This window comes from Poecilia formosa, unplaced genomic scaffold, assembly GCF_000485575.1.
Source record: "Poecilia formosa unplaced genomic scaffold, Poecilia_formosa-5.1.2 Scaffold463, whole genome shotgun sequence".
Taxonomy (NCBI): domain Eukaryota; kingdom Metazoa; phylum Chordata; class Actinopteri; order Cyprinodontiformes; family Poeciliidae; genus Poecilia; species Poecilia formosa.
The window spans coordinates 350,232-364,173 of record NW_006800402.1 but is presented as its reverse complement, the minus strand read 5'-3'; the positions used below and the strand labels follow the sequence as shown (position 1 = coordinate 364,173).

At 38.1% G+C, this 13,942-nt stretch overlaps 2 protein-coding genes across 3 annotated transcripts; one reads left to right on the top strand and one right to left on the bottom strand.

Annotated features, from left to right (window-relative positions):
* Nucleotides 1-440: 440 nt before the first annotated feature.
* eme2 (essential meiotic structure-specific endonuclease subunit 2) lies at nt 441-5,283 on the bottom strand. 2 transcript variants are annotated; one of them, XM_007578017.2, is made up of 8 exons: nt 4,049-5,283; nt 3,109-3,230; nt 2,588-2,680; nt 2,396-2,508; nt 2,151-2,220; nt 1,516-1,631; nt 760-949; nt 441-689 (listed from the first exon to the last, which is right to left on the bottom strand). In XM_007578017.2, exons 1-8 carry the CDS (start codon nt 4,494-4,496, stop codon nt 534-536), a joined length of 1,308 nt encoding a protein of 435 aa, XP_007578079.1. In that variant the 5' UTR covers nt 4,497-5,283; the 3' UTR covers nt 441-533. The 2 variants fall into 2 exon arrangements, with proteins under 2 accessions (XP_007578079.1, XP_007578078.1); XM_007578016.2 differs by having other exon boundaries at nt 2,588-2,683; nt 4,049-5,275.
* A 1,112-nt stretch (nt 5,284-6,395) lies between these two features.
* Nucleotides 6,396-13,316, top strand: mfsd1l (major facilitator superfamily domain containing 1-like). Its single transcript, XM_007578015.2, has 13 exons — nt 6,396-6,417; nt 7,702-7,802; nt 7,913-8,022; nt 8,104-8,159; nt 9,087-9,230; nt 9,310-9,468; nt 9,543-9,658; nt 9,992-10,092; nt 10,975-11,086; nt 11,157-11,294; nt 12,172-12,311; nt 12,581-12,692; nt 12,769-13,316. The coding sequence occupies exons 1-13, from the start codon at nt 6,396-6,398 to the stop codon at nt 12,886-12,888; spliced, it is 1,431 nt and encodes a 476-aa protein (XP_007578077.1). The 3' UTR covers nt 12,889-13,316.
* Nucleotides 13,317-13,942: the final 626 nt, after the last annotated feature.

Genomic DNA, 13,942 nt, shown 5'->3' with positions numbered 1-13,942 from the left:
TTGTACCTCTTGAACTTTTTCAAATGTTTTTCATATTACAATTACAAACCTCACTGTGTGTTAGTGTTACATTTCTACAAGTGTCTTAAGGCCATAGAAAAGTCCAAATTTGCTTGGAAAAACATTCAGAAATTTTGAGATTAATGTAAGAATTTTTTCAGAACAACTTTTTGACTTTTAAAACTCAAACATTTCCCAGTTTTTTTCCTAGAAAATTTTGAGATTAGATAAGATTTTTTTAGTAAGATCTTGGAAATTTCTGAGTTTCAATTTTTTTTTTTTTACTTTCAAACCCAGGCACTTCACAGTTTTTATCTCAAAATGTTCTGAGATCAATCTCAAAATTAATTTTTTTTTCTAGGAAATTTTCAACTTTTCAAACTCAGAAATTTCCTGGATTTTTTGGCGGAAATTCTTTCCTCCCTTTTTTCTATGTACAATGGCTCTAATGCTCTGTCATGCATGTTTACATTAAACCAGAGAAGCATTTTCTTTTCCATAAAAACTGCTCCATGGTTTCCAGATTGGGCCGATCAGTCCAGAACCAGCTGAGGGTTTTCTGCGGTGAGGCTGCGGTACATTCTGGCTGAAATATCCGGTCCAACTCTTCTTTCTTTCCCTTCTGTTTTCACTGAGAGCCCAGCCAGAATGCTCTTCTTCTCCGCCTCGGAACCGGAGTTCTGGTAAGCCTTCGGGAGACACATGCAAAAGAAAACCGTTCCGAACCTCCGGGGTTTTGCTTCAACGGCGGTTTATTACCTGCAACAGGAGCCGCGGAGACGGGAAGGCCTCGGCCACAGCGGCGGCCACCGCCGGGCTCACCCTGTTCAGCTGCTGGATCTGCCGGACCCAGACGGCCCTCAGACCCGAACCGTCCCTCCCAACCCGGGCCCCGCCGGCCCACGAACCGTCCACGCAGAACGGCAGCTCCGCCCGCTCAGTCAGGAGTCTGTGGGGGGTCAGAGGTTAGTTAGCAACAGAAGCTAACGGGGGAAAAAAACTGAATTCGAGGAAAGATTTTTGTTAACTTGAATAAATAAAAACGATAATTAACGGGGAAATGTACAACTAACTGGAACTCTGTCCTGCGTTTATAAAATTAACTAAAACTTTCTGAAATTGTAATATTCGTTTTTGAAATTATTTTTTAGCCTTTCAAGCTACACTTGAAACGTAAACTGATAGTTTACGACAGCGGTTGGTAAAATACGGCACTCCTTGCGGCTGTTACCATAGACACGCTAGTACGTATTCATTACCTAAACGACGTACAACTTTTTGAATTCTGAACCTAAAAATTATCTAAAGTATAAAGAAACTAAAACTACCACTCTAATGAAAACTAAGCAATATTTAACTAATAAACTAACAAAAACACTCTTAAAACAAATGAATTTAACTGAATTAGACAAACAAAAAGTCAGATTTAAATAAAATAAAGTATAAAGAAAACCCCAAAACTATTTTAACCCTGCAATAAGATGAAAATTTGTTATGGTAAAAATGAAGACGCACTTAGAGGGGCGTTTTGACAAAGCCTTGGTGACGGCGCACACATGGTCAGTGATGTCCTGCCAGCTCTCCACGAAAACCACAGAGATATTTTTATAGAGCTGAAGGTAAACAAGAACCTAGGAAGTACTGAAGAGGATTAGTGTCAAAACAAAAATTTGTAAAAGTCTTACATTTTGCTCAGAATTATAATTCTGTGTCAGTCTATGTCAAAATCCAAATAAATAACCCAAAATTCTTAGGTGCTTGTCAGTTATGTGGTTAGTATGTGAAAATAATCATATAACTTGCACTTTATCTTCACAGAAAGCCTGTCCCAAATTTATTTGGTTAATTTGAGTTTTAAAACTATATTCTCCTGATGACATATGAACAATTTAAACAATTCTGATTCTGATATTTATGTCGGAATTCTAAAGAAAAAAAAAAGAACAGAATTCTAAGAAAAATTCAAAATTCTGAGAAAAAGCCAAAATTCTGAGTTTACAGTCAGCTTTCTGAGAAAGAACAGGAATTCTGAGAAAAAAAGTCTGATTTATTTAATTTTCTCAGTGGTCCCAATCCCTTTCTGTAAAAGTTCAAGCCTGTGAATATTTAACGAGCTCAGAAAAACTAGAATCCTCAAACAGCAAACAAACCTCCTCCACATCCTGATCCTTCATCCCCAGTTTGGTCCGCAGCATCTGTTCTGGAAAATATTCCTTCATCCTGTTGGGAAAACCAGGAATGCTCGCATGAAAACGGATCTAATATGGAAATAAGTTAAAAATTATAATGGTGTATTAGGGCCACTGTAGATCGAAAGAAATTAGTAAATTTCCCCCAAATCACTTTTAGATTAATTTTTAGATTAATCTCAGAAATTTCCTGGGAATAAACTGACCAGTGATCCGACTCAAAGTCCGTCACCAACATGGTGACCACCTTATTCCGGTTGAGACACTCCAAGAGGGGACTGAGGACCGTCCCCGTCTCCTCCCCATCCCTGTTCACCATCTACAGTCCAGAGTGGGGACAGCATGGCATCAAATGCGTCTCCATTCAGACGTTTTTACACTTTTAGGAGCTTCATTACTTCTTTAACGGAGATCACAATGTCCACAAAGTCAGCAAGAGTCAAGACCAGAACCATCTGCTCCTCCTCCACACGGGCCTGACCGTCTTCTGCCTGCTGGGAAGTGTACAACTTTGTCAATGATGTAAAAACAACCCCATGATTTCGCAATTGTGGTATTAAATAAACACAATTAAAATCACGTGAAAACGACAAGTCATTACAAAACATCACCCTCTAACTACTTCCTGTTGAGTTCTTTATAGTTTCTGCCAGTAGCAATATCCAATTGTTGATCAATGGACTTGTGTGATGCAAAAAAAGTGTTTCCTTCACAGTTTTTTAAAATAAACCAATTTTGATATGACCAAATAAAAAACACCTCTTTCTAACGCAAAAACTTTTTATTCAAAAATTTCTTTTTTCCCCAAATTTGAACATTTTCATTAAGCAAATTTATTTTCGGAATTCCAACTTTCAGGTCAATGGAAACCCAGGTACTGACCTGAATGGACTTTTGGTGTGAGGCGGGAGCATCCTACCTGAGGCAGATCTCTGGTCCAGGTGATGCTGCGAGACAAACGTTGGCTCTCAACACTGAACCTCCACTCCAACATGGCCAGGGTGTCCAGCAAAATGTCTGAGCCGTCATGTTGGAGAAGGGCTGCGGAGGTCAAAGTTAGTTTTTACACAATATTTACAACTGAGTTGAGTTTATTGCAGAAAACCACAAGTTAAACTTTAATATTCATAGAGCAGAGAGAGAAGGAGGAGGAGCGGTGCATAGAAGGCGGGGCTAACCCCACCCAGGCGTTTTGGACATCTGAAAGGTTGCCATGGAGATTAAATGATTTCTCAAACATGCATGAAAGATTCAAGGCAATTCCCCAGGTATGTTTCTGATGAGTGAATAATATTAAAACATGATGTAAAACTCAACATAGTTGATTTTACAGGATACTGCCTCTTTAAAATCTTAAAAGCTAAATAATTAAGAAATCTTCTAATTTATCTGCTGAAACCCAGTGGTGAGCACACTTCAGCTAATAATGGAGCAAATTTTTTGGTTTAGCACTTTAGCATTTTTTGTTAACTTTGAGAACGTATAGAGCAGATAGCTTCCCCTAAATTCATTTTTCAGAATAAATTTTAAACGGCAATTTACTTGGCTGTTTTGTAAACTTCCACTAGAATAAAGTACAACATCTTTGTTAGTTTTGGTTCTTTATAATTAAGAATTCTTTTTAAGTAGTTAGCTGCTTATATTTACGCTCTCACTTTGAAGTCTGTATATATAACAGTTTGTTTCCTCTTGATCCGAAATGATAAACGTGGACTCTCAACACGTTTCTATAAATCACTGAAATAAATAAACTTGTCAGTGATATTTACTGAGGCGACCTGATGAATTAACCGCACTTTAACAGACCTTGATGGATGGAATCAGAATGTCCGACAGCACCTAAACGCATCACTCCGTACCTGGGTCTACACAGACAGTCAGGCTCTTGATGCAGTTCTCTGGCCGGAGGCTCTTGAGGGTCTCCGCCGCCTCTCTCCTCCGCTGCTGCTCCCGCTTCCTCTCCTCCTTCTCCCGGGCTCTGGCGGCTCTCTGCCGCTCCCTCTCCTCCTTCCGCTCCTTGGCTTTCAGCCTGGCCTCCTCAATCTCCTCCCTGCTGCGGCGTTTGCGTGCCGGGCTCGGGGTGCCGCCGGATGCCTCCGGAGCAGATAGAGCGACTCTAGAGTCACTTTTAGCCGGTGAAGACGGCAGATCTGTGGGTTTTTCCTGGGAGCTGAGAGCCTCCGGTTCTCCTCTGCTGTCTGTTTCTTTTTGACAGCTTTCATCGCGGTTTAATTCTGATTTCAGGTCGTGATCGCTGTCCTCCGATTCAGAAATCTCCCATGTTATAGCTCTGCGCAGGACAGACATTTCGTTTTTAAAGCAGAATCTGCATTCGTTAGCGTCTTTGTTTAGCCGCTACGGAGTCAACCGAGGGACAAACCATCTAAAATGCGATACACCATTTTCTTCTTTTTTTTTTTGCAGTTGGTCAGAGCGATTAGTGGAGTGTGGATCGGGATATAAAAATATTTACCAGAATAAATAAGTAAATAAATTAAGAAAATAAAGATCATGTTTTGTGATCTTATTAGAAGGTTCTCCATTTTGCCTCCATTCCCTTGGTCTTTGTTTCCCCAGTGGCATTAACAAAAAAAAAGAAAGAAAAAACCAAACATGATTTAGAGACTTTAGAAACTCGTTCATTGCTTTGCTCAAATTTTCAACTTTCTAGAGAAACCCAGCTGAAGTGTGGATTAGAAATCTTTATTAGAAACGGCAGAAGGAGGTGGGACTCAGCAGCTGCTGTCACCAGGTGGACCACAAAACAGATTACACACCTGTTGTTCCATGGATTAGGACTGAGAACAGCGACCTAATCTGACGGGATGGCTGTTATAACCTGTTCAAGAAACACTGAGTTTAAGAGTCACCACCAGGCAGGACGATCAAAATCAGTCACGTTTGTGAACAAAAACAAGGAATCTGACTTTGATTTAACATATAAACACATGCAAATATATTTTTAAAAAAGCCAAAATAATATTAAAAAAATAATAATTTTGCAAAAGAGAAAGACAAGGTTGAATTAGTGCAGGTACATTGATCTGGGCACTGACTAAAGTTTTCATCTACATAATTATTTAAAGGTTGTATTTCTGTTAATTACAACGATTTTTCTCTTATAGCTAATTAAAACATAACATTTCAGGTTAGAATTTCATAGTCTGATCAGATTAAGATTAAGTTTTTTGTTTGTTTGTTTTTTATTTACAAAAAACCCTAAATAAGTAAGGAATATTTAGAAAATATGCTTAACATTAACATTATCGGTGATGCTTTGGGCCCGTTTCTCCTTCAAACACCTTGTAAACCTGTTTGGAGTCCATGATATTTCACTTCCACTGAATAAAATAGCTAAAGCTAAAAAATAAAAAAATAAAATAAAAAGCTAGTGTGAGATTTTGGTACAGCAATAAAAAATAATTTTAATCACATTTATTTCACACCTTTACCAAATATACCAGAAACAGCATGTAAATACATAAATGTATCAAAATGTATCACATTGTTACTAATTACATGCAGTTTTTTAAATTTTGGCTCATTAAATTTATAAGAAAGACATGTAAATTTATATTCCAGTTAATTATAAATATCCCATTTCTTTTGGCTTTGGTACAGCTTTTATTTTCACTCACATCTTGTAGAGAAATTGTAGAATTTGAATGACAGCTGTAATAAAGAGCTTCATCATAATAAAGCTAAACCTTTAACTAAAGCAGTGACTGTTCTAGTCAATTATGCAGTTCAAGAACAAAACGGTTCATTAAAACAAGAAATTAGGAAATAGGATGTGGAGACATTAATAGTGAATAAGATATTAGTTAAACAAAATAAATAAAGCAATTATTATTTAAAGGACATATGATTATAATAAGAATTTAGGTTGGGGTTTTTTTTTTAAAGGAAAATAGCACAATAGATGGCGATAATGTATCTTAACGTTGGATGTCTCCCACCAATAAAAACCACGAAGAAAATGCGCTTCGTTTACGTCATTGCAGAATTCCAAATAGCTGGATGCGTCGTCAAGAATGCTATCAATGCTAATGGTTCCATCCACATGATATGTAGATCTGCGGTTAGCGACCGACTCACACTGACGTTGATTTTGCCGACGTTAAACGTCTGCCGCAGCTGCAAACCGTAAACAACGAAGGATGTGAAGCATTTTTCTGTTTTATAGCAAACTTATTTTCTTTCAGTATGGCTCAAGCGGCGGAGAAAGGTCAGTTATGTTGATTGATTTTCTAAAATTATTCCTCATATAGCATTTTATGCTAAACCGCAGTTACTCGCAGCCCACAGGATCCAACACTTCCCTTAAAAATGGGTCAATAAATGAGCCACTCAGCATTTTAGACATTAAAAACTCATGTGAATGTACTTTTCTATTATGTGTTAGTTTCTCTTTATTACAGCTGTCTGTCATAAAGAGAGCTGTAATTCACTTCATTTGACTCCATGGAGCCATTTCTACCCTCAGTCCAGTTAAATAAAACTCGTTTAGTGCTGAAAATGTCTCATGAACATTAAAAAAAAAAAAAAAGATAAGCCTATAATTTTGAACAATTAATGCTGTTGGAAATTTGTCTTTTATTTTAAATAACAGATTTCTCTTTCTTTGTTTTAAAACAAAAACTTTATCGCTTTGGTGTCATTTTGTTGTGGGAATATTTATATTTAAAAACATTAGTTGATTTATATGGAGAACCAAAACTGACAATTAAGAATAAATAAATAAAGTAATAATTGCAAAGGTGATAAATAAAGAAGCCAATTCATCATATGCTCACTTATTTGTTAAACATTTATTTATTTCTGTATTTTTTCTTAATTATGTCAGTTTTGGTCCTCCATAGATCCTGAAGTTTACCTGAAGTTACTATTAAAGTCCACCTTGGGCCACCCAAATCTGATTTTAACTGATGTATTTAAACTTGGTTAACTACAGCAATATTTTTTAAAAATGAAGGTTGAGCTAGATCCTGTTTTTATTGAGAAAAGATAAAATATTGTTTCATATTTCTTCAATCAAGCCCAAAATAATAAACAAACTGGATGCCTTTTATTTAACAAGGAAACATGCAAAAATCAATGTGAGGTTTTGGATATGATCCTGTTCTTACCAAAATCTGTGATTACTTTGATTAAATTACTTCATGATTAGTTTATTAAGTGCACAAAAACAAAACCAGCAAACATTTTGGTCATTTTAGTTCTCAATAATTATATTTTTTGGCCCACAAGTATTTTTGAGTTTATGATTTTGGCTCACATGACAAAAACTTTTCACTCCCCTCAATAACAGATCTTTACTTCAGAAAAAGCTTTCAACAGGTTATTCAGTTTTTGCGTCTCTAAGCTCATTTTATTCCTTTTTGGGTTGCAAAGGTTGCTGACGCTTGTGAAAGACCATCAAAAACTCGTTTTCATCATGAAATCCCAACAGAATCCTGTGAAGCCTTGTAGTATGTTAATTTAATGGTATTTTGTTGTTTGGATTTTCCAGCTTATTATCGCTTCCTGGTTCTCTTCTTTAACTGCCTCCTGACTTTTGGTTCCTACTTCTGCTTCGACATCCCCAGCGTCCTGCAGGATCAGTTCCAGGGGGTGAAATCAGTCGAATGATTCCTCATTATCAACCTGTTGGGTTCATGTTTGACTCAAATCCAAGGTCTGTCCGCAGATTAACTTTATCTCTGGTTTGTCTCGTGTTGCAGAACCTCACATGTCCCAATGCAACAGTGATCAATGGGACTGTGGACTGTGTAGAGGGGCTGGGGATGAGTCCGCAGCAGTACAACCTCCTCTACGCCATATATGCTTGGACGTAAGCAGATTTGCACATCGACTCATTTTGCGATAAGATATTTTCTTTCTCTCGGTGAGCGTGTCTCTGTCTGACTACCAGGAACGCCGTGGTGGTGATTATGGCCGGATTCCTGATCGACAAATTAGGAAATCGATGTGAGTCTGCGTGAGTTTAAAACCTGAGTTACATAGTGCTGCAACTAACGATTATTTTACAGATTGATTATTCTGGTGACTAATCAGTGATTTATCCTGACAGTTAGTCTGATGATTAGTTTGATTATTAATTGGGTATTCTGACAATTATTTATTCTCATGATTAATTTATTTTTCTGATGATTAATCGATTAATCTATTCTTCAGATTATGCTGGCAATTATTTGTTTATTCTGCTATTTAATAGATTATTCAGATGATTAATTGATTATTCCAATGATTAATTGATTATTCCAATGATTAATTGATTACTCAGATGAAAAATTGACTCATTCCTCTTAATTCTTACTCAACCACTGAAACCTTTTTCTACAATTTTATAAATACATTAAAAGATGCAAATAAATAAATAATCTAATTCCTTTTTAAAATAACAAAATAAACATTTTATTGCCTAAAATGCAGTAACTTCATTTCTTTAGTTATTTGTAGCAAATGATGCAGCTAAAAACACTTGAGGATGTGAAAAGCTCAGACATTTCTGCCCGACTAAACATCAGGTCAGTGTAGAACGAACTTGTTGACATATTTCTGTTACTGGACAGCAAAAGGTCCTCAGTGCTGCAAGTTTTCTGCAGAATTTGAACCAGGTGAAGCTAAACCTGGTATTTTCAGTAGAAGATATTTACAGATAAAAGGTTTTTTGGATCTCAAATGTATCATATAAATGCTTTTCTGCAGTTTTAGCTTAGTTACTGCTCTGACTGTGCTGTTAATTAAATGGCATTTTTGACTCCAGTAAACGATTAATTGATTACTAAATCAGTTGATGCTCATTTCAGCAATCGATTAATCGCTGTTAGTGCGATTAATCGTTTCAGGCCCAGTGTGCAGTCAGACAGGTGACTGTGTGCCGCTGTGTTGCAGTCGGGGTGTTTCTCTTCTCCTTTCTGTGTGTTCTGGGCTCGTCGCTGTTCGCTCTGGGCTCCCACTTCAGAGGAACTCCCTACCTGCTTCCTCTCATGCTCACGGGACGTTTATTATTCGGTTCCGGCAACGGATCTTTGACCAGTAAGAAGCAGTCTGGTCCAGTTTATGATCCCAGGTGTGAGAGAGAGAGGGCTCGCTGCAGCCTTGTTTGTTTTCCCAGTTGTGCAGAACCGCATCACAGCGTTCTGGTTCAAAGGGAAGGAGCTGGCGCTGGCCTTCGGTGTGACGCTCGCCTTTTCCCGCCTCGGTTCGGTCCTCAACTTCTTCTTCACGCAGAAGTTTGAAGACCGATACGGCATGCAGTGGACGCTGTGGGGTGGTACGTTGACCAGGAAGCGCCGCCTGTGCAGAAGAGTTCCTGCCTCCAGATGACGGTTTTTCTGCTTTTCCCAGGCGCTCTGCTGTGCGTGCTCGGCTTCGTTTCTGCGGTCGTCGTGAGCGCTCTGGACAAGATGGGCATGAGGCAGCTGGGCCTCGACGGGGCCATCGCAGAGGAGTCCCGCAAAGTGGTCAGACCCTCTCGCTCATGGCCAACAGTCAGAAGTTTACATACAGTCTCCATCAACACTAGTTTCTCTAAAACCCAGATTATTCAGGCTCAAATGTATACATACATGCTCCTTTGGTTCCTTTGTCCTGTTTGTAAGTATTTTAAACTGTTTGTAAAATGTTTACTCTTGTGATTAAGAGAAAATATTAAAATTAACCCAACCATTCAGCCATTTTTCATCATTATCTCTCCATCCTGATAAAGAAAACGTTTTGGATGGATGTAATCGTCTCTCCAGAACCGATTCCAGCAGAACTCTGGGCCCAACTTACCCGAGTCTTTCTGTGTTCAGAGGGTTCAGGATGTGAAGCTGCTGTCGCTCCGGTACTGGCTGCTGGTTCTCACCATCATGTTCTTCTACAACGGCATTTTCCCCTTCATCGCTGATGCCAGGTAGAGCTGATACGATTATTTTACAAATATTCTGGCAATTAATCAATTACTCTGACAATCTGTTGTTCTAATAATTAACTGATTATTTTGTCAATTAAGTATTCTGCCGATTAAGCAGTTATTCTGTTAATCAATTATTTTGACGATTAATTGACTATTTCTGTGATTAATCAGATATTTTTACGCAATATTAGAAATACATTAAAAATGGGAATAAATAATGTAATTTTTTTATATTATAGCCTTAATTGCAGTGACAGCTTTTCATTATGAATGTTTGATCATTTATAGGATGAATTTGCAGTTAAAACAAATACTAACAGTAATTTTTCTGCTTGACTGATCAATACAGTGAAAGGCTGACATGTTGTTGTTTTTTCAGTTAACAGATTATAATTTTTTTTTTAATTATTATTTTTACATAATTTGAACAAGATGAGCAAAACCTGACAGTTGAGACGTTCTGGGTAGAAATTATTCACGAAGGTTTTTTTTTGTCTTAAATGCAAAATGTTTATGTTTTTGTACAGTTTTAGTTTAATTACCTCTCTGAGAATGATGCTTTTTCAGAAAATAATTGCCATTTTTTCAGATGACTAATGCAATTAATCACATTAATCGTGATTAATCGATTATTGAAATAATCGTCAACTAATTTAGTGTGTTGTTCTTTCAGTAATTATCTATTTTTAGTCTGAACTCAACAGTCAATGACTAATCAAGTACTAAATTAGTTGATGATTGCTCCAATAATCGATTAATCACGATTAATCGTTTTAGCCCTATACGCAACATACTTCTGGGTCACAGTTTTATGTCAGAATCATTAATAAAACTGCAGTTGTTTGTTTTTAAGCATTTTTCACGTTGTTTCCTGTGCAGTAAGTTCATCCAGGATAAATACAGCGACTACAGCCAGAAGGAGGCGGCGTACGTCGCGGGCGCCGTGTACGACAGCTCGCTGGTGCTCTCGGCCGGCGTGGGCATCCTCATCGTAAGCCACCGCCGCTCTGGAGTCAGTCTGGCCAGAAATCACTTTGATTGGTTCCAACTTTGTGATTTAGGATTATGTGGGCCTTCGGGGAGTTTTTGCGGTGGCCTGCGCCGTTTTCACGCTGCCCGTCTTCGGACTGCTGGCCTTCACCTTCGTCCCTCCTCTGGTCTCCACCATCTGGCTGGGAGTCACTTACTCCTTCGCTGCCGTGAGTTTCAGACGGTTTTAATCAACTGTGAATCATTTAACACATCTGGTTTTAGGTTGTTTAATTTTTAATTTAATTTCTGGCAATGGCTTTAAATCATCATTGCTGGCTTGTGTAAATTTGAGCGCTAGCATCCAGCGCCTTGCTAAAGTTTCTAAGTTTTTTCACATTCAGCCGAAATTTTTTAATTTTATGTGATAAACCAGCGGAAAGTTCTGCATAATTACTAACTGGAGTTCCAGGAACACTTCTGCTAATCCGCTAGATTTGGGTTTAGCGCAGTTAGCATTTAGCGGTTAGCAAAACTAATGTTTACGATTAGTGTTTCAGGGTTAGCACAGCTAACTTTGTGTTGGCAGTTAGCTACTTTTTAAAAGGAACAAAACATATAAAATTTCAAAACATGTCTTATGACTAAAAATCTGAAAAGTGTGGCCTGCATTTGCTGTTTGCGAGTCTTTTGTGGTGTATCTCTGCTAGCTTGAGCTGGATGGAGCCGCGTTTGGTGACACGAATGCTCAGAATAAAAACTGTCGGATGAGTTTCTGATTTAGTCCCTCATGTGAAGACATGGGGTTGGTCTGGCTGCTTTTTGAATGCAGAGTTAGTAAAGAATGTAAATGCATGCCACACTTTTCAGATTTTTATTAGCAAGTTCCTTGTAACACCATCTATCATCTTAGCAAAATAAATCACGGTTTATTAAATGTTCTTTTGACCATTGATGACTGCAGTCCTAAAACAGTTTTTATATTTTCTTTGCCCGTATCTTTGTCGTGTTCCTGGTTTGTCCTTGTCGTGTTCCTGGTTTGTCCTTGTCGTGTTTCTGGTTTATCCATGGCACGTTCCTGGTTTTCCTCTCCGGGTTTCGCTCCAGGCCAGCATGTGGCCGTCCATCCCCCTGGTGGTTCCTCAGGCCACCCTGGGAACGGCCATGGGCCTGGCCACCTCCATACAGATGGTCGGCATCGGGGTGTCCAACCTGATCGTCGGGCAGATTTTGGGCACCAAATCCAGGTAATTAAACCATTCTATGGAAGAGGGACACTGCAAAAAATAATGATAATAAAAATCTAACTTTAAAGAATTTTTAAAAATAAAAGTCTAAATTCTGAAAAAAAGTGAGAATTTTAAGAAAAAAAATCTAAATTCTGAGGTTAAAGAATTCTGAAAAAAGTCAGAATCCTGAGACAAAATTCTTTTTATATTTTTTGGGAGTCCTCTTCCTCTCCAGCTGTGGTCCTCCTTGCAGCGGCAGTGTTTTACAGATTTCCTGTCTCCTGCAGTGAAGCTAAAATCCCGCTGTGGCGCTGGCAGAGGATGATGATCTTCATGCTGGCCAACACCGTCTGCTGCATCGTCGCCTCACTTCTGCTCAACATCGTCGACCGCAGACAGGTCAGACATCGCCGCCGTCCCGCTGACGCACTCTGCTTTGTGGCGCTAACGGCGTTTTGTCCCGACGTGCCTGCAGGGCGGGCTGCTGAACAAGACGACCAAAAGGTCGCGGCCGGCAGAGGGAGACGCCGAGCGAGAGCCGCTCACCCGGACGCAGGAGGAGGAGCAAAACCAGACCAATTCCATCAACTCATGAGGTTTTCTCATGTTTTATGTCTCAAAATGACAAACGAGTTGCTCTGTAGCAACTCAGTCAAGTTCAACTTTCTCCAGCCCGACTTTTTTTTTTTTTTGAGCTGCTCTAGAAAGAAAAAATGGAGCAAATTTCTGCCAAAAAATGTGAAAAGGAGAACGTCTGAGTTTGAAAAGTCTTGAAAAAACTCAAGAATTTTGTTGAAAAGTCTTGGAAAGTTTGGAGTTTTAATGTTGAAAATTTTCTAGAAAACAAACTCAGAAATTTTAAGATTAATCTCAGAAATTTTGTAGAACAAACTTGGAAATTTCTGAATTTGAAAAGTTGAAAATTTGCTTGAAGAAACTCGAACTTTTATATTAATCTTATAAAATTTCTAGAAAAACTGGAAAATTTCTGAGTTGAAAAAATCATGAATTTGCCAGAAAACTGAAACTTTGAAATGAATCTCAGAAACTTTGTAGAAAAAAACCTGCAAATTTCTGAGTATAAAAAGTTGAAATTTCAAAGTTTTTTTTCTACAACATTCTGAGATTATTCTCAAAATTTCAGAGCCTTTGGGTGTGAATTTCTCATCCTGTCCTTGTTTTTTGTCTAAACGGCCCTGTCGCCGTGGTGCCATAGCACTTCAACACCAACGCTGCACAAATGTTGATGTCATGCAGATTTTTAACTTGTTTTAATTCTTGACTCTAAACCTCATTTAAAGACAATATTGTTTATTTTATCAAAACAATATTGAAACTTTCTGACTTTATTTTTTGTTGTCCTGTCTGAATTTAAAGGGATACAAGAGAAAATCTTTAAAACTACATTTTCAGTAAAAAGATGTTTTATTCCATTTTTTCAGACTTTAATGAAGTCTGAAATGTTTCACATTTATCACCAAGTTTAAATGTTTAACCCAAACTCTTCCTCCAGACCAGATTTATGCAGTTATTTCTTATTTTTTAAACAAAAAGCTGAAAATTGATTCCCATTATAGTTGTGTTAAAAGGCTCAGTTCTCGCCGTCGCCACCAGATGGCACTGTTTCTCTAAATTTAATCTTGTAACGT

Bases quoted from the DNA above. Each gene is read 5' to 3' on its own strand.
- eme2 (XM_007578016.2), bottom strand. From the start codon at position 4,496: ATGTCTGTCCTGCGCAGAGCTATAACATGGGAGATTTCTGAATCGGAG. The intron at 950-1,515 runs GTGCGTCTTCAT...GACCCCCCACAG, and splicing joins TTGTCAAAACGCCCCTCTAA to ACTCCTGACTGAGCGGGCGG. The intron at 690-759 runs GTAATAAACCGC...TGTCTCCCGAAG, and splicing joins CTCCGCGGCTCCTGTTGCAG to GCTTACCAGAACTCCGGTTC.
- mfsd1l (XM_007578015.2), top strand. From the start codon at position 6,396: ATGGCTCAAGCGGCGGAGAAAG. The intron at 9,659-9,991 runs GTCAGACCCTCT...TTCTGTGTTCAG, and splicing joins CAGAGGAGTCCCGCAAAGTG to AGGGTTCAGGATGTGAAGCT. The intron at 10,093-10,974 runs GTAGAGCTGATA...TTTCCTGTGCAG, and splicing joins CCCTTCATCGCTGATGCCAG to TAAGTTCATCCAGGATAAAT.